The sequence below is a fragment of the Nerophis lumbriciformis genome, linkage group LG38 (genome assembly GCF_033978685.3).
Source record: "Nerophis lumbriciformis linkage group LG38, RoL_Nlum_v2.1, whole genome shotgun sequence".
NCBI classification, from domain to species: Eukaryota; Metazoa; Chordata; class Actinopteri; order Syngnathiformes; family Syngnathidae; genus Nerophis; species Nerophis lumbriciformis.
In genome coordinates this window covers 18,461,739-18,485,121 of record NC_084585.2, presented here as the reverse complement: position 1 = coordinate 18,485,121, position 23,383 = coordinate 18,461,739, and the positions used below count along the sequence as shown (strand labels likewise).

General features: G+C 39.2%; 1 protein-coding gene across 4 annotated transcripts in view; it reads right to left on the bottom strand.

Annotated features, from left to right (window-relative positions):
• cacna1da (calcium channel, voltage-dependent, L type, alpha 1D subunit, a) overlaps window positions 1-23,383 on the bottom strand; it is a 179,313-nt gene that overhangs the window by 59,099 nt on the left and 96,831 nt on the right. For 3 of the 4 annotated variants that reach the window (XM_061932765.2, XM_061932766.2, XM_061932767.2), the window contains exons 9-19: window positions 16,507-16,676; window positions 11,382-11,469; window positions 9,927-9,953; window positions 8,747-8,907; window positions 8,455-8,680; window positions 5,749-5,956; window positions 5,434-5,554; window positions 5,224-5,311; window positions 3,907-3,934; window positions 3,677-3,831; window positions 3,475-3,604 (exon numbers count right to left, since the gene is read on the bottom strand). In XM_061932765.2, coding sequence (XP_061788749.1) covers window positions 3,475-3,604; window positions 3,677-3,831; window positions 3,907-3,934; window positions 5,224-5,311; window positions 5,434-5,554; window positions 5,749-5,956; window positions 8,455-8,680; window positions 8,747-8,907; window positions 9,927-9,953; window positions 11,382-11,469; window positions 16,507-16,676 — 1,402 coding nt within the window. Of the gene's footprint in view, window positions 1-3,474; window positions 3,605-3,676; window positions 3,832-3,906; window positions 3,935-5,223; window positions 5,312-5,433; window positions 5,555-5,748; window positions 5,957-8,454; window positions 8,681-8,746; window positions 8,908-9,926; window positions 9,954-11,381; window positions 11,470-14,422; window positions 14,498-16,506; window positions 16,677-23,383 lie in introns of all 4 variants that reach the window. The other variant, XM_061932764.2, reaches the window with a different exon arrangement.

The following is a 23,383-nucleotide window of genomic DNA, read 5'->3' as shown; positions in this document are numbered from 1 at the left end:
AGCTTACTGAAGCAAAATTAGTCAATAACGCCAGCCAAGAACATTAAAATGATATCTAACTGGCAGACATTTATCCACGCAAATATTGAAAAGTTGCTGAAGGGGTGTTTGACGGAGAAGCAGCTGGAAGGAGATACTGTAGAAGTCCACTCTCCAATATAAATGTTGGACATTATTATTACATTACTTCATAAAACTACTGTAGTTGTTTGTACTACATTCTAAGGTATTGTTTTTTTATAAATTCTTTATGTAAAAGGGAGGGCAAGCACAAATTAAACGGAGCACGGCATGGATTAGTTGGTAGAGCGGCCGTGCCAGCAACTTAAAGGTTCCTTGTTCGATCCCCAGCGTCCGCCATCCTCGTCACGCCAATTGTGTCCTTGAGAAAGACACTTCACCCTTGCTCCTGATGGGTAGTGGTTAGGGCCTTGCATGGCAGCTCCCGCCATCAGTGTGGGAATGTGTGTGTGAATGGGTGAATGTGGAAATAGTGTCAAAACGCTTTGAGTACCTTGAAGGTAGAAAAGCTCTATACAGGTGTAACCCATTTACCGTTAAACTGATTTTCATTTATTTAATTTTTCTGTTTCACAATACAAGTTTTTTGTGGTACAAGCTGCATCACACAACCAACCAATTACACTCGTATCTCAAAGTACCACAGTATTTGTATTTTCTATTATACTTTTTTTTGGAGAATTACCTGCTCGCAGTTTACAGTTTTTTTTTGGTTTCATTGACGTTTGTTTCATCAAATGTTCCATTAAAAGGGGTCCTAATACGCAAAACCGACTTATCTTACCTGTTGTTACCTGTTTTTGTGTACTTAGGATCTCCTGAAATCCTTGAAATGTGAACTTAAACCATGGAGGCATAGCGGAGATATTTATAAAACAATCTTGCCTTCCTTCAGTTTTGCTCCAAATGAGTCGTTTGGAATTTGACAAGGTAGTGGCGTATTTGCATCAGCAGATATCTCATATATGATCATGTTTTACCAGAAGAGCTTTGCGTGAGTCCGCCATTGTAGTCACTAAGATCCTTATTTTTTTCTATCCTTTTGTTCTGTGGCAGACTGGCTCGTACATGCACATGCATCCTCCGCTGTTGCCATTTCAAATACAAAGTAATGTATAATTTTAACTTATAACTTATATGGAAGCGCTGAAAACTACATCATGGCTGACGGGGAGAAGACGCATGTTAAGTAGACCACCACCAGGTATTTTAAATGTGGGAAAAAAATCATAATAGGATAGGATAGGTCTTTATTGTCATTGCACAATATGACCCTTTTAAATCTTTTTATACAAAGCTAAGCAGTTTTATGTTTTGCATTCTGTTCCCCAAAAATAACCCAAGCGTGACCTTAAAACCGACATAAGTTTCAACATAATATATCATACCATTACACCCCTACTTCAAGTCACTGTCTTTAGATGTGTGAACAGGGTTAACTGTATTTGAGGTTCTCAGTGTGAAGAGCTTTTGGTCTCTGAAAAAAGGCGCTATATAAATCAGTCAATTATTTTTACTAAGGGGTGCAAAATAATTATTTCCAAGCCTATACTAATACGCTAACTTTCCGCTTTTCAAGATTGATACCGATAAATTATTAATATATTTTCTATGAAACTGGCTTTGGGGCAGCTTCTTTAGCAGCAGGCGTCTTTGTAGCCTTTATAAACACTGTTGTAGTGATGGTGGCAACCCAGGTGGCTGATAGGGCTTGATGTGTTGAAGGTTAATGTTCTTTTAACTCACCTACAGCACAGTACAGGTGCTCTTGCTTCTTAGAGGTTTTTTTTTTTTTTTTAGATCAGAGATATTTTTTTTACGTTATCTGATTTATTGACCTTATAATTCCTCATATCGTCCAATATTTATCGTGCACCCCTATTAATATTATTATCATTATTGGTACATTGTGCTAATTACTCAATAATACATTCTAATCAAATTACATATTTTCAGTTCAGCTTTACTTATTAGACTTACATCTACTACTCTGCTTGCCTACATTTTTTGATATAATCTATTTTGTTGTTTAAATGAATATGTAAATACTGTGTAAAAGTTGTCAGCACTTGTTGTATTGTATTCAACTATGAAAATCGATATTGCCATTCATGTCACAGCTGAGGTGACTTTTTCAATCTTTTGAATTACATCTCTTTTAAATTATGCTATTTTAGTGTATGTAATGATGTTGGTTATGCTTTGAAAACTGTCTAGAGTTCAGAAGAAAAACAGAACTGCTAGCAACTTTACAACTATAGTTCTCTCCGACAGGGATTTTCAAAGTGTGGAGGTGCAGCAGCTAGAGAAAAATAAAGAAAAACATTATTTTCAAACCTGCTAAATCAGGGGTCTGCAACCTTTTCTATCAAAAGAAACATTTTGCCGACTTTTCCACAAAGGAAAAATAGTATAGAGCCGCAAAATGTAAAACAGCTTATAAACTTTTAAAAGTTTTCATCTGTTTTATTATTTATTTTACAGGAAAAGCAACCTGTCCATATGAAATTAAACTCTTTTTTTTTCTTTTCCCAAGGGGGTTGCACACTCGAAAAGCCGAACTGAACATTCTCTTTTACTTGCTATCCTTGCACCTCAGGACTCAGCTCACTGCCTCACAGACAGTCAGAAATTATAGAACCCTTTTTAAAAATGCAAACTTTTTTCACTCTGGGGTTAAAAAAAATATGAGGAAGCCACAACAAGGAGGCAGAAGAACCAATTGTGGCTCCAGAGCCGCAGGTTACAGACCTCTGTAAGAACTTAACTTTAGCTAGGCAAAAATAATAAATTTAACTATCTTGAGCGAGCAGAAAACGCTGTTTTTTGGCAAATAGGTAATGCCTCTAGGTCAGTGGTTCTCAAATAGGGGTACGCGTACCCCTGGGGGTACTTGAAGGTATGCCAAGGTGTACGTGAGATTTTTTTTTTTAATATTCTAAAAATAGCAACAATTCAAAAATCCTTTATAAATATATTTATTGAATAATACTTCAAGAAAATATGAATGTAAGTTCATAAACTGAACATCAAATCAAGTAGGCTGTTCCATTCATTACAATGCAACAATGCAATATTCAGTGTTGACAGCTAGATTTTTTGCGGACATATTTATAATTGAATCACTTGTTTATTTTTCAACAAGTTTTCAGTTATTTTTATATCTTTTTTTCCCAAATAGTATTTTGCACTGTTATACAATTTAATAAATCAGAAACTGATGACATAGTGCTGTATTTTACTTCTTTATCTCTTTTTTTTAACCAAAAATGCTTTAGGGGGTACTTGAATTAAAAAAATGTTCACAGGGGGTACATCACTGAAAAAAGGTTGAGAACCACTGCTCTAGGTAATGCGTTTACTGTCTATGGGCTCACTCTGCCACACTTTGAAAACCCCAGCTCTAATATGTAAATATAAATAATTTTTTGCAAAAATGAGCGACACACTTACGATATTGCGAGCGGAGAAGTTTCTGATGGGATCCTCGGCAGCAAGCGAGACAGAGCTGAGCATGATGAAGACAAGGATGAGGTTGGTGAAGATGTGGTGATTGATGAGCTTGTGGCAAAACACGCGGACCCTGCAGCACAAAACAAAAGCTAAGCTCAGGTTGTGTCTTAATTCAAGCGTGTGTGTTTGTGCGGTCTCTTACGGGTTAGTGTTGCTGAAGATGAAGAAGGCACTTCCCTCTGGGATCGGCGTGATCTTCTCCTTCTTTACCAAGTCGGAGATGGCCGGCCGAGGTCCTGTTGGGACTTCTGGGTCTTCCTCTTCTGCTGCAGTGTCGTCGTTGTCCTCCTCTTCGTCCTGGACGTATGTGCAAACTGCTTGACCTTTTGCTTTTGAATTTTAAAACTATTGTTTGATTGAAAGTCAGCATACCTTCTCATCTTTCTCATCCTTCTTGTCCCTGGAACAGAAACACACATCTTTATACTGTACAAATAACAAATTTAATAATGCTAATGTATTTCTTTAGTTCTAATTTTGGACAGTACATAATGTTTAACTGCAAAAACATACGATTTATATTACATTTGGGGTTCCTCCTCCTTGAATTGATTTACCATGAAACATTTTCATTACTAAAATAACAGCTTAAAATGAGTTTGATGATACTACTAAGCATCTCTGTTGGTGCCATGAAGATGTTACATCACCTACTTTGTCTATCAAGGTGTAAAGGTAATGTACGCCTTTTCTTTCATGTTTTATTTTTAAAAAATCATTCAAGTTGTTCGCACAAACACTAAGCAGTTTTATGTAACGCATTTTGTTGCCTTACTGGACCCAAAATGAATCAAACTGTGACCTTTGAAGCCGAGGAATGGTCCAATATTATGGTGTGCCGTTACACTCCGAGTGGTCTATCATACCTGTGGTCCAGCCAGGACACCTTCAATTTTGTTCTAGCACAAGCATATACGCTAAATCTTTATGTCAATGTTTATTTTACGACCCAGATTAGTTTTGTTGGCTTCTTTAGCTTCGAAACATGTCTTTTTTAGGCAAAACGAGCATGCTGGCCACTCTGATTTGTATGGGTTGTCAATAAAAATCAGACAGATAAGGGAGGATAGAAGGAATTATGATAAACCCAGTAATAATAAAAAATAGCTTCTATTATAAAAACATTTTAAAAAACGCTCCATGAGGAAAGATTACTCATACTGTGCTGTTGATGGGTTTGGGTGAGCAAGCGCTCCTTTTTTCCTTTTGTGAACTTTCTCTGAGTTCATTGTAAACAAACATGGCGTCGACTGTGTGGGACTTGTTTACTGTTTTAGAGGAAGACATTTTGTGTGCTATTTGCACCAAATCTTTTGCAAATATTCCACGAAGAGGGGAAAAAAACACTGAGCTTCAACACATCAAACCTTATCAGCCATCTGAAATGCAAGCGTTTCTGCGACGTTGTTTTGAAAGCTAAAGAAGCTGCCGCAAAGCCAGTCGCAAACAAAGGTGCGCCCAAATTACAGTTAAATATAGATATAAAAAGTTATTACTTATAGGTAGCGGCTTGAAAACAAATATATCCTGCATCCCTAACAATTGTATTTTTTTGCAGTGGTCTAAATGGGATTTACATTTTACAAACACACGGGCAGCCCTGGAGCAAAAATGTAATACTCTCCCTTGTTTATGCTAGACGTAAAAACCTAAATATTTGACTGCAAAGTGTAAATAGTGATGCTTTACCCTTTTTTATCTGCTTCATCCGTGTTGAGAGACTCTGCATCTGCCAAGTTGTCCACAGCAATAGCCAAGAAGACATTCAGGAGGATATCTGAACAAAGTCGCTGATAAAGGAAACAAGTTGAGTAATTTCCTGTTTTATTAAAAAGTGTAATAGCCTGTAGATCACATAAACCCAGTTTTGATGAAAGTGCCCTTATTGACTGAGGATACAGTTTCCGCAGATGAAGAGGATGATGAAGTAAAAGCACACGATCATCCCCGAAGAGGAAGGACCTCCGTACGCCATGATCCCGTCGTACATCACAGCGTTCCAGTCTTCTCCGGTCAAGATCTGAGTTGGTAATCAATTAGTATTTTTACAGAATTTTCTGCAGTAGCAAGGCAGGATAAATAATTTGCATTAAAACTGTCTACAGTAAATGCTTTAAATAACATTTTAATTAGAGCGAGGCTACAAAAATCCTTTTATAGAATGAGAGTCCTGTGTTTGCAGCACAGTGGTTTGGGAATGACCGCTCTAAATACCTGAAAGACGGTAAGTAGAGCTTGGGGGAAGTTGTCAAAGGTGCTCCTCTTGGTTTGGGTCTCGTCAAAGTTGAACTTTCCACCAAACACCTGCATGCCCAGCAGGGAGAAGATGATGATGAAGAGGAAGAGCAGCAGCAGCAGGGAAGCGATGGACTTCATGGAGTTAAGGAGAGAAGCCACCAAGTTGCTGAGTGACTGCCAGTGACTGGGGACAAAAATAACAAGATGGCAAAGTAGAGAGCATTTTATGATGAAGTGAAAAAAAACAAATGGCTAAAAAGCCATTGAACTCTTCAACTATTTATTTCAAACAATATGTACAGTGGAACCTCGGTTTTTTTTCAGCCCCACTTTTCGTATGATTCAGTGAAAACTTTCTCTACAAGTTTGCCCAGTTTTTGCATTCCATCTCGGTTATCACACGGCCAAACATTGCTAGTCAGTTTGCCATCATTCTGTGGAATTGAGTGCCCAAACTAACAATCCCACGCGTTGGTGACTCAGTCTCTGCTTTTGCGTATAACTTATATATAAGCCCTATACGACCATAGAAAGTTGCGAGTGCCAACACTTAAACAGTGCCACATTAAAACAGTGAGAAACATTGAATTTGCAGGACACAGATGGCGGCGTGCCGGTAGGAGTCTTTAATTCTCACAAGTCGTGCATCAGGGAAGTAAGTGTACAACAGCATGAGCAGCATAACAAAGGTAACAATTAGCATGAGCAACATAAACTGTTTGCCACACTTAACAATAGTCCGTAACGTGTAACAATCTTCCAGCACTGTCTGCATAGCAGGCTGGTATTTATAGAAGTCTGTTTGACTACTAGGAACAGGTGTGCTCAAATTACCAATTAGGGAGAGGTGAGGAAAACAGCGCTCAAGGAGCACGACGTGGACCACAAATTAGAGCGCTGGACAGGAAACAAATACTAAGGAAAATACAAGTGTATGTCAGACCTGAAGTGCCAGGTAATGACGGATTTATTTCACACTGAATTCAAGAAAGAACTTGTAGCAAAGTACGAAGGTACAATCCCCTCTATCCCAACAAACATTTTTTCGGTTTTTGTGCGATTTGGGCTTCGTCTGACCTTTTGAAACGGATTACTAACAAAGACCAGAGGTACCACCGTATTTCCATAGATTACTATATATAGTACAATCACTGTATTCATATATATTAGATACAGTAGACATACAGTACAGGCCAAAAGTTAGGACGCACCTTCTCCTCATTCAATGCGTTTTCTTTATTTTCATGACTATTTACATTGTAGATTGCCACTGAAGGCATCAAAACTATGAATGAACACATGTGGAGTTATGTACTTAACAAAAAAGGTGAAATAACTGAAAACATATTTTATATTCAATTTTTTTTCTCAAAATAGCCACCCCTTACTCTGTTTACTGCTTTGTACACTCTTGGCATTCTCTCGATGGGCTTCAAGCACACCTGTGAAGTGAAAATTTCAGGTGACTACCTCTTGAAGCTCATCGAGAGAATGCCAAGAGTGTGCAAAAAAGTAATCAGAGTAAAGGGTGGCTATTTTGAAGACACTAGAATATAAAACATGTACATAACTCCACATGTTATGTTATGTTATGTTATTTTCATTTATTATGCGCCCCCCAACCAACTGTTACATCAGCCCGAGGCTGATGTAACAGGGCTGATGTTTCTCCGAGTGGAGAAACAAAAAAAACAAAAAAAACAAAAAAACAGAAACAGAGACTGAGACACAAAGGAATCTAAACTAAACATTTAAGACTCACAATGAACACACAAATCAAAAGTCATCTGCGGTAAAGAGGTGAGTTTTAAGCTGTGCTCTGAAAGAGTCCAGAGTGGTGGCAGACTTAATATTCAGAGGGAGCTTATTCCATAGCCTAGGTGCCATCACTGAGAAAGCACGGTCTCCCTTTGTCACTAGGTTTGACCGTGGGACCTTCAGTGTCATTTGGTTGTCCGATCTAAGGCAACGACCAAGCCTCGAGCTGGTGGGTTGGTCCAGGAGATCTTTAATGTAAGCTGGGGCGAGACCATTGAGCGCTTTGAAGACATACGTGACGATCTTAAATTTCACTCTGCGCTTCACTTGGAGCCAGTGAAGGTAGGAGAAGATGGGAGAAATGTGTTCCCTCATTTTTGCGCCTGTCACCAGCCTGGCAGCTGCATTTTGTACTAGCTGCATGCTATGGATGGTCTTGTCGGTGACCCCAGCATAAAGGGCATTGCAATAGTCTAGTCTAGAGAAGATGAGCATCAACACGACCCTCCGTAGGTCACTGGGGGAGAGGAAAGACTTGATATTGGCTATGGTGCGTAGTTGGAAAAAACAGAGATACCGTTTGTGTTCATTCATAGTTTTGATGCCTTCAGTGACAATCTACAATGTAAATAGTCATGAAAATAAAGAAAACACATTTAATGAGAAAGTGTGTCCAAACGTTTGGCCTGTACTGTAGGTTTTGCCTTTGCCTGCTGTTTACACGTCAGTAATCATGTCAACAAATATCCCAAATTATTGCACAATCTCCCTATATCTCTAAACAAAATCACAGGAACATTTTTAAACAGTGGTAATTTTCTCATTTGGTTGTATCAACAATTATCAGCCAGTCTGAGGGGTGTAGACATACACTGTAAACGATTCCCGCAGTAGAAAATGACTGGATTGATGTCATGGTCATACCGTGTGACTTTGAAAATCCTCAGCAAGCGCACACAGCGGAACACGGAGATCCCGAGGGGCGACATGATCTCCAGCTCCACCAGGATGGTCTCGGTGATTCCTCCGCACACCACAAAGCAGTCGAAGCGGTTGAAGAGCGACACAAAGTAGGCCTGCAGGCCCAGACTGTACATCTTTACCAACATCTCGCAAGTGAACAGAGCTAAGAGCACCTTGTTGGCCACATCTGGAAGAAAGGAAACCACACATGTAGCTGAACGGTGCAGAAAGACTGCTGCGACGTTGTCCATACCCTGCACTTGCGTCAGCCACAAGGGTTGGTTGTAGTGTTCTGACGATATGGTAAGAGTGTTGAGAAACACCAAGATGATGACCAGCCAGTAGAAAGGCACCGATTTGACAGCCAACCGGCACTTTCTGCGGCAGAACCTGTTCCAGCGACGCCAGCGCCGACTGCACGAGGGGATGTAAAGAGGTCTGACTTAGAATACATGCTTCTTAGTTGGTTTTTTATGTCTTTTTGTAGCATTAGCATGCTATAGAAATTCATACTGGAAAATACTGATACTGTTTGATGAAAAGAATACATTAAAATACATTCTAGTGTGCTAGGGATGAGTACTGAATTCGGTACTTTTATTAGTATGAACAAATTCCAATGGTTCTACCGAGTACTGACTTACATAAAATCAAACGGTACCAAATTTCGATACCTTTGTTGCAAGTGACGTCACGTTTGGTTGCAGATTCTAAACTGGCTCAAGAACTTGGCAAACAAACAAGCGTATTCATAGTGGACTGCCTCTAGGTAATGTTGCAATTTTCTATGCCAACAAAGCAAGCATGCCTGATAGAAAGCACTTAAAAAATAAGGCTCCCCTTTTCCAAATACGCCAGCTCCTTGCTAATTTATAAGGGGTATGCCATATTCATGTTACTGATTAGCATTAGCAATTTTACCTGGCGACGCCTCTAAATCTGGTAATCAAAATTACAACTAAGATGCACGTTATAATCAAACAGCTATTGTGTAATAAGTACAATACTTAAAGTATAAACACTTTGTAGGGCTCAATCAAAGGATAAAACTAGCACATTCAATTTATTGGCAAAGACTACTTACTTCCTGACTATGGCAACACATCTAGGACAAACTGAAGTGAATGCAGCCTTGCAAATGAGACTTGCAAATGAGACTCAGAAGTGTAAGAAAACAAGACATACAAATTGTAAAGCACAGTTATTATTATCAGCTTACTGTTAAATGTAAAAAAATATTTAAATTTTATTATTAAACAAATTAACATTTACTGAGACATAAACACACAAAAATACCGAAATTTGGTAACACTATCGATTCCCATGTACCGGGAATTGGTATCGTACTGGTTCAAAATGAAAAGGTACCCATCCCTAGATAGAGCTGACCAGACTGTGTGATTGGTCATGCAGAGACGCACAAATATACTGACCTGAACTTTGACTTTGAAATTTTTTGACTGAAAGAAAGAAGAATTTGTCAAAGTTTGCAAATGACAGTTTGAAAGAGGTTTAAGATGACTGTTTGTCTAAAAAAGGTCAAAGGAGAGAGTGGTTGCAAAAAGGAAAACTGTTATAAGGTAGAAAGGAGAAGTTGGTTGACTGAGGTGAGAATACAGAGTAAAAGACTTGGGTACATGTTTGTATCAGTTGTGTATGATTAATCTGAACCAGAAAAGGGTGGAAATAAGTCAACATCTGCACCTCGACTGTGTTGGCTCTACTATTATTTTTCTGACAAACATGCTAACATGTCTTACAAAGCATTTTGACCAGTATACATAGGGGGCTCCACAAATGTCATTTAGTTGTCCAATGTTTTTTTAACATGACTAAAACAGTGTATGTTTGAAATAGGGATGTAACGATACAACATTTTCATATCGCGGTTATTGTCAACAAAATGATCGCGGTTATCATTATTGTCATTGTATTGTTGATTGTGCCCAAAAATGACTAATACACACTTTTAACCAAGTTTTATTTAAAAAAAAAAAAAATACAATAAATATATAGCCGTACAAAATACTTACATACTATAATATTGTTTTGGCTACTTTAGAGCCATATTCTTATTTGGGTTTATAAATACAGTATATTTATCTTCTTCTGTTTTAAGTTGTAAAAGTTTTAGTGTTTTTTAATGATAAAGAAAAAAAATGTGTGCTGGGTGCCCTTTTTTTGCTGCAGTTGTTACATATACTGTAATATTGTACATGGAAACTGGGATTTGTTATATATTGTATATATTATATAAAAATATAATATATCAGTATATATTATATACTGTATATATAATATGTAAATATTACATATATGTTATATTTTATATGGCTACTATCATACATTTTTAGTCTACTTTATACCTGCATTATCCTTTTCGTCCTTATCCTTTCCATCCTTCGTAACTGAGCTACTGTGTGAACAATTTCCCTTGTGGATCAATAAAGTTTGTCTAAGTCTAAGTCTAAGTCACGTCTGCTTTATGTGACGTCTCGCAAATTCACTTCCTGTTGTCACATTGCTTCGATTATCAAACTATTGCTCTGTCTAGGAGAGCACATCCTGCAAGTTTATTGTGCAAAATTGAATATCTTACTTGCTCAGACAGTAATGTGTTATAAATCTAGTTTGGGGAATGTATTTTTAATGGAGAATGAAGTTAATGTCTCTTGTTAAGCTAGCCAGTGCTAGCTTGCTTCTCCAGTAAATGAGCAGTGTTACCAGTCCGTGTTATAATCAGTGTTATCAATCACTGTATTACGATAATTTGAATTTTAAATGGTAATACTAATCGTGGGAAGTTTTACCACAGTTTATCAATGTACCGTTTATCGTTACATCCCTAGTTCGAAACGAGGGTGTTGCAAAGCAGGGCACACGCTCACCACAGTGGTCCACAGCATGGCGTCTTTTCATCCTCCACGTTTTGGTTCTCAGTGTTGACAGATTCCGTTTCGCTGGCTGGAACGCTCGCTGTGGACGTAAATAAAGGTGTTAAAAATAATTTTACAAAAATATAAACAGCTAATTTCAGATATGCTCAACGAATCCCAATGGCAGCAACAAAGCCAGAGTACAGGGGATCCTTCTATAACGACAAAGTGTTAATATTGTAAAAAAGTAAAACTTGGGTGTTGATTTAAGTAGTTTCGACTTACACTAAAACTCAACTTGCTTCTGACGCTGTCTTAAGAACGGAACTTGAACATAGACCAAGGATCTCCTATAGTTCATTCTAACAGGCTAATTGTGTCAATAAATTTAAAAAAAAGGATAATCATAAAATGTTAAAATATATATTAGTCATGAAGGACACAGACCATGAAGAAGAGAAGTGCATATCTCCTAATGCTGTCTCTGAAATGCTCCACTTAAAGTAGTGTGCAGTGCTGATTAGGTGTGTGAAGCATCTTGCAAGGCAGTGTGTGTACGTGTACGTGTGTAGTGTGTCGGCGCTCAGCTTATGTAGACGTGTTGCCTTTGATTCCCGAGTAGTGGCAAAGCTCTCAGCAAATAGTGCTGATTGCTGGAGGAGAGTATCTGGGTTTAGCCCTGTTTCCGACATTGGAGCTGTGAGCCCCTGCCTCTGAAATGGGACGGAGGAAGGAAATGGGGCAGGGTTCACTTTCAAATCATGTGTTTTTCTACTGAGTCTGATGCTTTTCAGGCGTAATGATAGACTCCTGTGTGTGAAAGGTAAACAGAAACTGTGGTGCAATGCTCAGACACGAGGGTTTAACACATTAATGAGGCATAAGAAGACGTGATGAGGCATTACACAACACACACACAGACGCACTCATTGATTGCTTTTATGCTTTCATTTTGGTTACGGCAGTCTGATGATATTGTATTTTGATATTAACGTCTGAACCTCTGTCAACTATCAATCAGTTACTTAAAGACGTGGGAGCTGTGATTTTGATCATTTTGTTTTTCTTCAGCTAACCTAGCTTGATGTTTCTGTTGAAAACATGAGTGGGCTTTTAGCATGTAGCTAATAAAGCTATGCTAGTGTTGCTAATGTTTGTGTCCTCTTGTCCCATTATTTAATGTTACATTGTTGTATGTGATATATGGCATCTATTACGATGGACAAGTGCAGAGTTACAGTGTGTGAAAATAGGTTAAAGCACACTTAAGCGCTTCTTGGAGACACACAATTTGTCAGAGACAAAAACAGCTCATTAGCATTGAAGCTAATACACAAAACAATAATTTTTGTTCCTAAAAGGGCTTACAAAAAGCAAGGTTTCTCATTGTCATCCCATTGGGTTGAGTTTTTTCTTTTTTTCTTTTCCTGCCGTGATGTGGGATCTGAGCTGAGGATGTCGTTGTGGCTTGTGCAGCCCTTTGAGGCACTCGTGATTTAGGGCTATATAAGTAAACTTTGATTGACTGATTGATTGACTTTTAAATTCCAGTGTCAAAGCTAGATTTTGGACTACACACTTCAAATACACAAATGATTATTCCTTTGTCGTCCTACTTTTTCAAAAATGTAGAATAAATATAATACGGGGCCTTTGAAGGGTTGATGGAACTGTAATTCAACACTTAAACACTAGGTAGACTCTTGAGTTCCCAAATTCAGGGTTGCAGTTTTTGTGTCGCCAATCATCATCAATTTATGTACACTATGTAAGGTTTGCGCACAATAATTAATTAACTGATAATTCTGTGAAATTAATTAATTGTAGTTTAAAGCAATGGAGACAAATTAGAGTGCACTACTTGGCTGTAACCAGCAGAGGCGCTGTTGATTCAGTCTCAGCTAGTTGGTCATGTAAAGAATGTGACCTCTGCGGAATCCTAATTCATCATAACTCAACATAATATTTGAAAAGAAAACTAGTTACCAGGTGCAACAAAATATATATTAATAACGCGGTGATACAAATGTGCTTCGATTCCTTTTTAATTTCACGTCACACATCTGCGTGGCCACTTGCTGCTAGGAAACATTAGTTGGATTCAGGCACAGCAGCCCTCATCGTCCAATGACTTCGGACAGTTATGCCCGAAATACTAAGCTCGGGGCTAACCACTACTAGTATATCTCAATGGCGGACATTTATCCATAAAATTATGAAGAAGCTTCTGATGGTGTTGAAATAGAAGCAGCTGAAGGAAGATACTCCACTCCAAGGTAATAATGCATGTTATTAGCTCAGTGGCCTAGTGGGTAGAGTGTCCGCCCTGAGATCGGTAGGTTGTGAGTTCAAACCCCAGCCGAGTCATACCAAAGACTATAAAAATGGGACCCATTACCTCCCTGCTTGGCACTCAGCATCAAAGGTTGGAATTGGGTGTTAAATCACCAAATATTGATTCCCGGGCGCGGCCACCGCTGCTGCCCACTGTTCCCCTCACCTCCCAGGGGGTAATCAAGGGTGATGGGTCAAATGCAGAGAATAATTTTGCCACACCTAGTGTGTGTGTGACAATCATTGGTACTTTAACTTAATTACACTACTTCCTAAACAACTGTAGTTTTTTGTAGCACATTACATTTATTGATTGATTCTAAAAGGCATGTAACATATTATAATGGTGCTGTTTTGTGGGGGCCAAGCATCGATTAAATAGTTTTCAATTAATTTCAATGGGCTGATTTATGATATGAAGGTTTTGAGTTACGAGCTCCACCATAGAGCCATTAAAGCTAGTAAACTGAAGTACTATTGTAATCTTAAACTACCTGTTAATTTCTACACATTGATTTTGTAGGGAAACAGAGTATTCTCTACATTTTAATACAAAGCATTATGGAGCCTCCCAGCGCATACTAGGATACACTGTGGCCAACTATGAGCATAGCATTCTAGTTTGACTCGCATATACAGTACATAAACAAACAAAATACGTGAACAAACTTTCACACAAAAGCACGACAAAGGAGGGAAAACCACAGGATTTACTGTACCATGAGTGTCGGATGACTGGCTGAACCACCCAAACCTTCCTTTCTTCTTCTCAGTAAGGTCAGCCAGAGTCAGCCCTTCATGTGCAATGCATGCAAGCCCATGCATTCAGACACAACGGCACAGCAGAGGGTCATGTTTGGGGAGGAGAATGGGCTGCTATCAAAATGGGGTCAGAGCATACAAGCGGCACAGGACAACAACAGTATTCAAAAATATCAATATTCCAACAATGACAAAGAGCAGCAGGAGCCACACGGGGGCTGAGGAGAGCAGAAGATGGAGGTGGTGGTGGTAGGAGAGATAACGGACACGTGCTAATTGTTGAGACGCCCATGGGCGTAGGTGACCCTATATCAGGGGTTGGCAACCTTCACAATCAAGAAAGCCATTTTGTCCCTTCTTCCACAAAAGAACAACAGTCTGGACATACGACAGCTTTTAAAAGAGGATTTTTTAAATTTTATTTTACAAGTGATCTATATTAATGGTTAGCTTACCACGGAGGTCACACAATCGAGACGATGACGTCTCTAATGACACTCTCACACACACATTGGCTCCACCTCCCTTTTCCTGGCTTTCCATGCTCATCCAATTACCACACCTGTCAACCATCCTGTTTTATTAAAAAAAATAAGCAAATTATAAAATTACCTCTGGGATTGCCGCAGCAACACAGTTTACGGCCCGTTTTTCAACGCAACCTTTAGCCCTGAAAATCCATCCATCCATCTAGTTTCTACCACTTGTCCCTTTCGGGGTCGCGGGGGGTGCTGGAGCCTATCTCAGCTGCACACGGGCGGAAGGCGGGGTACACCCTGGACAAGTCGCCACCTCATCGCAGGGCCACCACAGATTCACAGATAACAACATTCACACTCACATTCACACACTAGGGCCAATTTAGTGTTGCCAATCAACCTATCCCCAGGTGCATGTCTTTGGAGGTGGGAGGAAGCCCACGCAGTCACGGGGAGATCATGCAAACTCCACACAGAAAGATCCCGAGCCCAGGATCGTACCCAGGACCTTCGTATTGTGAGGCACACACACTAAACAATTTTCCCTTAAATTACACAATGAGGCTTAAAGTGTATTTTTTCAGATTCCTCGACTAATAGAACAAAATAATCAATAGATTACTTGAGCACTAAAATAATTGATAGTTGAAGCCCTAGTCAAATGTTATAATACTTATTTGCACCTATGTGTTTTGGTAGATACATTTTCCTTTTACTGTGAAATTACTTCCTGTGCATTTCTTCTGTTGTAATTCATTCTTGACGGACACTTGACATATTTGCTTCCCTTATTTTCCCCTAGTTTACGGAAAATTGACCTTATGTTCAGAAACAAATGTTAACAGGTATGCCAATCACCGGTCAGGACACATTCACAACCTCACAGAAAATGAGACATTATAGATCTCTTTTCAAAAACACACATTTCCCTCACTCGTCGTCGTCGACATCCTTCCGTCTTGGGAGACGATGGGGTCGATCCAAGTGACACTGGAGTGACCTCTCCAGTGGACCTACATGGCATGGGTATGGAACTATGGAGGGCAAGCTGTTGCTGCAGTGTTTAGCAAATCCCCACTGCAGAAATCCACGACAAAGATGCTGACGAGCCGCAGGTTGCCAACCCCTGTCCTTTACTAACATGCCACGCTACAAATGCATTTACATGTTAGTAAGTGGACCTAAAACCACGATGACAAGAATGGAGCTGCCATGTTGAGCAGCTTTATCAGAATTTAGATCCTTGACACTGCTGCAACACAAGGTTAAACAGGCTAACAGCAAGTGTGTGTAGTTTATGATTTAAAGTAGAAACGTCAAATACAAGGTGAATCACTTTGTGCTTCATGTGTGCTGCTTATATAAAGAGGATTTGGATTAAGACTTTTTTTTTTATACTGCTCAAGTAATATGTTTTTTTTCTCCCCCTTCTCAGCTGAACTCCAGCGGTGGTCACGATGTGCCCCACTTTCATCGCTGACATACATTCTTTGAAGGTGAAGATTTTTTTTTCTCGGGCATTAGAGTGTGAGAAGTATATGCTTAATGCAGAATGCGCTTACGGTTGCGTTTACACTCCTCTTCCGCCTCGTCCTCGTTGTCAGGGTCGATGTCTTCAGCCTGAGTGATCCAGTCCAGGTAACCTTTCAGGTCCTCCTCCAGTTGCTGCTTCTCACGCAGCTTCTGAAAGTCTCCACGAGCTTTGGCTTTCTCTCTCTCCTTGGAGAACTCTCTGGGTTAAGCGAAACCACAATGGGACAAAGCATGCAATCACATACGTACATATATACACCGTAGCACATAAGTGAGCAAAAATGGTGCTTACATACGGAGGACTACACCACACACACATTTGCACACACAAATGGAAACAAATGAGTCACCTCCTTTGCAATGAATTATTACTATCAAGATTTGTTGGTCTAACAGCCAAGCAAGACATTTTGCATGATCTTTTCTACCAAGCAATCGCAAGCTTTTCAAGTGTTTCCCCTCCTTAGCCACTGGAGGGAGATGTACACCTTGGAAAGTGAGCCCAGGACTTTATTTTGCTTCTTCCAGCAGCAGTCTAGTGTATCCTGCATGCCAACATCCTCATCATCAAGAGGAGGCAATATAGGTAGACAGATGGCTTCAAGAGTCATGCAACGTTAGCGTGGAATGTAAATGTATGGATTACATAAAGGTACTCCAACAGGAGCAGAAGATGGTAATGAGATGTACGTATACTATAATGAATATAGTAAAGGAAACAAGTCATGCAAAGCAGATGGCTGACTGCTGGTTTTGAACAAGATGCTCAAGATGGTGACAAGAGGCGATGATTTTGTTAACTTGGCTTTACTGGCTGAATTCATTCTACTGTAACAACGCCATCCTAAACTCAAAGTGCCGGCCGGGAAAGACAACTGGGATTTCAGCAAGCTTATGAGCGCAGAGGGAGAGGGGAGTGAAAAGCGAGGAATAAGATTAATTTTGCTCTCAGGAGGTTTGGATGGCTTGAATGCAGTGGGAGGAGGAGGAAACGCTCACTTTGCAGTTGCCAAAGAAAAGGACGTAATAGTGTGGCTGTGACGCCAGCGAGGGGCAGAGACGAACACTGAAGGAATACATATATAGACAAAAGTATTGGGACACGACAAACTATGAAAACCCTTGTGAATTCAGAGGTAAACAATGTTGGACCTAACCATCTCTGTTTATTCCACACCACACACATCCATGCCTTGTTTAGAGCACTATAGGCATAGACACGGTTCTTCAACAAACTGTTAACGCAAAGTTGAAAGTACAGTAGACCCCAACATTCTCCATCTTCAGCAATCGCTCCCAGGCATTAATTAGATTTTTTTTCTCTGCATTGAATTGTAATTTAAAAAAAATAGTAACTTCAATAGAAAGCAGTTGGCACTGCTATCTGCAGGGGGGAAATCCAGCAAAGGCACTGTCTCACAAGTCAATGCACTCAATCCTTTCCAGCAGGAAGGTGCTTTGACAAGTTTTTTGACATTTAAAAAAAAACTAAATACTATATAGAAGGAGTTAGGACTACAACGGTTAATCGATATATGATTAATCCGATTAGAAAAAAGCTTTGATTATTATTGTGTTGCTTTGAATAATCGTTTAATGAGTGCAACTAATAAAAATTTATAAAATCCGGGCCGCATAAAAGAAAGTAAAACAAGCTGAATAGAAGGTAAAAGATGATAACATAATGTAAAAAGTAAATAGAAGGTAAACGTAGTAACGTGTAAAAAAAAAAGGTAAATAGAAGGTATAATAGGGTAAATAAAAGGTAAAATTAGTATAATAGAAGGCAATTAAAGGTAAAATAAGGAAAATAGAAGGTAAAAGAAGACAAAACAAGGTGAAAGACGGTCAAAGAAGGTAACTTGAAGGTCAAAGATGGTAAATGAAAGGTAAAAGAAGTTAAAGAAAATTAAAGAATGTAAATACAAGGTAAAAGAAGATAAATAAACCATAAAACAAGTTAAATAAGGTAAATAAAAGGTAAAAAAAAATGGGTATTTAAAGTTAAACAAAGTCAAAGACTTTAAAAAAGGTAAAAAGAAGGTGGATAGAAGGAAATGAAGGTTATGGCAAGCACAAACATCTTTATTACTATTTTCTTAAAATACACTTTGAGGCTAGGAAGTGTGTTTTATCCGATTACTCAATAACTCCAATAAACTAATCGATAGATTACTCGAGTACTAAAATAACCGATAGTTTCAGCCCTACTTTGGTTGGCCAATAAATATTGGTTTGATATGAGGAATTATAATGTCACGCCTATAAATCCGATAAAGTAAAAAAAAAATAGCTCTGATAACCAATTAAAAAACAAACATTCTAATGAGGCGAAATTGCCCATACTGTGCTGTAGGTGAGCAAATCAAGCACTTCACCCTGGATATCATTGTAAACATGGCGTCGACAGTGTCGGACTTTTTTACTGTGTTAGAGGAAGACAGTTTACGTGCTATTTGCAGCAAATGTTCAGCAATCCTTTTGCAAGTCTTTTTCTTGTTATTAATTTAATGAACAACCTGTATTAACACTGAAGGATTTACACTAGATTGCCAAGATACCGGTGGCGGTGGGGGCGTCGTTAGGGGTGTGGTCACATGACGTTGTCGTATAAATTGCACAATTTGTTATAAGATTTTCTTTAAAAAGGCTCACAATATAAATACATGCATTTAAAAACAAATCTATGTTATTATTAATTAGTATTAACATATTTTATATATTTTTGATATATCGTTTTGCTCGATTTTCAATAGTTTTTGCTTATTGTACAGTGTACTTTGTTGAGAATTTCTGATTTTGTCTTTATTAAAAACGACTAGCAAAAAATCTGGCATTTTTCCCTGGTGTTATTATGTACTGTACTTGTGTTTAGAGACTAATTTTGTCCTTTGATATCCCTGACTAAAAGCGAGCTGCAGCGAGCATGATGTCACAACTTGGTTTGTGCTTCTCTCCTTGTAAGCCGCCACTATCCTCTTAATATTTGCACATTTTAGATAGCTGTCCGCGGGTACAGTATATCTGGGATACATTAAAGTTACGTCCACATCGCAGACATGCTGACTACACTCCAGACAATCGCATGCGTCTTTGTTTACTTTATTACACCATCCGGTTCTGCCAGCGCTGTTTTGATGTTAATTTTTCCTATGATCCCAAACACACTGTGCCTGAAAGTGAATTGGCAGAGAATGACGAAGTGTTGTGTGTTCAGGGAAGCACGTTGACAATGTGTGTGCACGGGAGGTAGTAACGGTTGGAATTGGGCCGCTAGTTATAAGATTGGCAATAAAAGTAAAATAATAGCGTCAGACTTTGTGTGACTTCACATAAAAAAAACGGTTGGAATTGGGCCGCGTGTTTTAAGATTGGCAATAAAAGTTAAAAAACTGCGTGACTTCTTCAAATTCAAGCTGCGGTGGCTCTGATTTTGCCGTTGCGATGCGCAATGTTTAATTACATTAGGGGAAACCCTGCATTGATTAGAGCCTAATTGATTAGAGCTTAATCAATGGTTACAGGAATTTAGACCACAAAAATGTAAAGTTAAAAAAATTCATAAAAAAGCTATAAAGGCGGCACCTCACTAACCATTAACCTGCTTGGAACATAACGCTTATGAACAGAGGTGATATACAGTATACAAAATGTGGAACTAAGAGGTCAATTATTAATTGTCTCATTAAAAGGTGTGTCTCAATATTTTTGTCCATGTAGTATAGTGCGAATTATTCAGAACCACAGCTAATAATTTTTGTACAACAGGATCTTTAACGCTAAAAGTCTCATATTATATAATTATTTTGAACAACGTTAAATAAGTGCTGCAAAACTCTATTGGAAGTGTCAATATCTACCCTTGATTCTGTAATTTAGACGGTTTAAAACTGTTTTTAGTAAGACCTACCAGTAGGGTTGCCAACTGTCCCTTGAAAAACGGAATCGTCCCGTATTTAGTAACATAAGAACACGTCCCTTATCAATCTGTAAAGGGATGCACTTTTTCCGTATTACCGTCTAAATCAAAACAATCTTTGAAATGTCAATGGATTTATTGCACGACAAGGCACTTTTATATTGCGTTTTCCAGTAATGCGGCAGCCCTCACCTGCTCCGAGACCAATGAGCTGAGAGCACCCTCACACATGACCACTACAACACAGAATTCGGCTCATCTCATTGAGGCACTGGCGTGTGCAACGAAAATACCGGAACAAAATCAGACAGGATCACAAACACATGGCTGACAGAGATGGCGCCGAGACCGATGTTACGCGTACGAGTAACAACCTCAATAAGCTTTCTCCTCTGAGGAACAAAACGAAAAGGCTGCAGAAATCCAAATTTGATTGGGAAAAGGTCCATTTGGCAACACAAAGAACCAACCAGAAGTCAAGCAGAATATTATTTAACAGTTATATTCACTTTATTTTTATATCTTTTAATTGTGCATTAAACTTAAGTTGTTGAGAAATTTGTTTCCCATGTAGTCTATTCATCCATCCATCCATTTTCTACCGCTTGTCCCTTTCAGGGGTGCTGGAGCCTATGCCAGGCTGCATTCGGGCGGAAGGCGTGGTACACCTTGGACAAGTCGCCACCTAATCGCAGGGCCAACACAGACAGACAACATTCACACTCACATCTACACACTAGGGCCAATTTAGTGTTGCCAATCAACTTATCCCCAGGTGCATGTCTTTTGGAAGTGGGAGGAAGCCGGAGTACCCGGAGGGAACCCACGCAGTCACGGGGAGAACATGCAAACTCCACGCAGTCTGATAGTTTATATATCAATGATGAAATCTTAACATTGCAACACATGCCAATACGGCCGGGTTAGCTTACTAAAGTGCAATTTTAAATTTCGCGCAAAATATCCTGCTGAAAACGTCTCGGTATGATGACGTCAGCGCGTGAAGTCACGGATTGTGGAGGACATTTTGGGACAGCATGGTGGCCAGCTATTAAGTCGTCTGTTTTCATCGCAAAATTCCACAGTATTCTGGACATCTGTGTTGGTGAATCTTTTGCAATTTGTTCAATGAACAATGGAGACAGCAAAGAAGAAAGCTGTAGGTGGGAAGCGGTGTATTGCGGCAGGTGTTGTGCTGGATAACGCACCCTTGCCGTAGAATGCACCCCTTGACTGGTGTGCCGGATAACACAGCCGGTGTTTCATTGTTTACATTCCGGTAGATGACAGTCAAGCTTTACCATTGGCTTGTGGAGAACTGGGACAACAAAGACTCTTACCAGGAGGACTTTGAGTTGGATATGCAGACGCGGTACCGTGAGTATGCATACAGCTGCGTCTTCCAAACATTTGATCGCTTGCCCGTACGTGCGTGCCGCTATGTGCATGTCACGTACGTAACTTTGGGGACTTTGGGGAAATATATGTGCTGTATGAACTTTGGGGAGGTGAACGGTACTTTGGGCTGTGGGATTGAGTGTGTTGTGCAGGTGTTTGAGTTGTATTGGTGGGTTATATGGACGGGAGGGGGGAGGTGTTTGTTATGCGGTATTAATTTGTGGCATATTAAATATAAGCCTGGTTGTGTTGTGGCTAATAGAGTATATATATGTCTTGTGTTTATTTACTGTTTTAGTCATTCCCAGCTGAATATCAGGTCCCACCCGCCTCTCACAGCAACTTCCCTATCTGAATCGCTCCCACTGCCCTCTAGTCCTTCACTCTCACTTTCCTCATCCACGAATCTTTCATCCTCGCTCAAACTAATGGGGAAATCGTCACTTTCTCGGTCCGAATCGCTCTCGCTGCTGGTGGCCATGATTGTAAACAATGTGCAGATGTGAGGAGCTCCACAACCTGTGACGTCACGCTACTCGTCTGCTACTTCCGGTACAGGCAAAGCTTTTTTATCAGCGACCAAAAGTTGCGAACTTTATCGTCGATGTTCTCTACTAAATCCTTTCAGCAAAAATATGGCATTATCGCGAAATGATCAAGTATGACACATAGAATGGACCTGCTATCCCCGTTTAAATAAGAAAATCACATTTCAGTAGGCCTTTAAGACATGGCTAGCTAGCTAGCGGCTAAAGTCCAGCCACAGTCAGCAGTGTTTTAGCTACTTCTAAACCACTAATCCTCGCCTCCATGGCGACAAATAAAGTAAGTTTCTTACAAGTATCATCCCTGCTGGACGAGGAATAGCTAAACATGCTTCACTACACACCGTAGCTCACCAGCGTCAAAATGTAAACAAACGCCATTGGTGGATCTACACCTAACATCCACTGTAATGATACCAAGCACAGTAGCGTATCTAGTCGATGCTACTATGATTACGTCAATATTTTTTGGCATCACAACATCTTTCGTTTTTAAAAAATGTATATTATGTTTATAAACTCAGGAAATATGTCCCTGGACACATGAGGACTTTGAATATGACCAATGTATGATCCTGTAACGACTTGGTATCGGATTGATACCCACGTTTGTGGTATCATCCAAAATTAATGTAAAGTATCAAACAACAGAAGAATAAGTGATTATTACATTTTAACAGAAGTGTAGATAGAACATGTTAAAAGAGAAAATAAGCAGATATTAACAGTAAATGTACAAGTAGATTAATAATTCATTTTCTACCACTTGTCCTTAATAATGTTGACAAAATAATAGAATGGAAAATGACACAATATGTTACTGCATACGTCAACAGCTAAATTAGGAGCTTACTTACTAATAAAAGACAAGTTGTCTTGTATGTTCACTATTTTATTTAAGGACAAACTTGCAATAAGAAACATATGTTTAATGTACCGTAGGATTTTTTGTTAAAATAAAGCCAATAATGCAATTTTTTGTGGTCCCCTTTATTTAGAAAAGTATTGAAATAATTTTGGTACCGGTACCAAAATATTGGTATC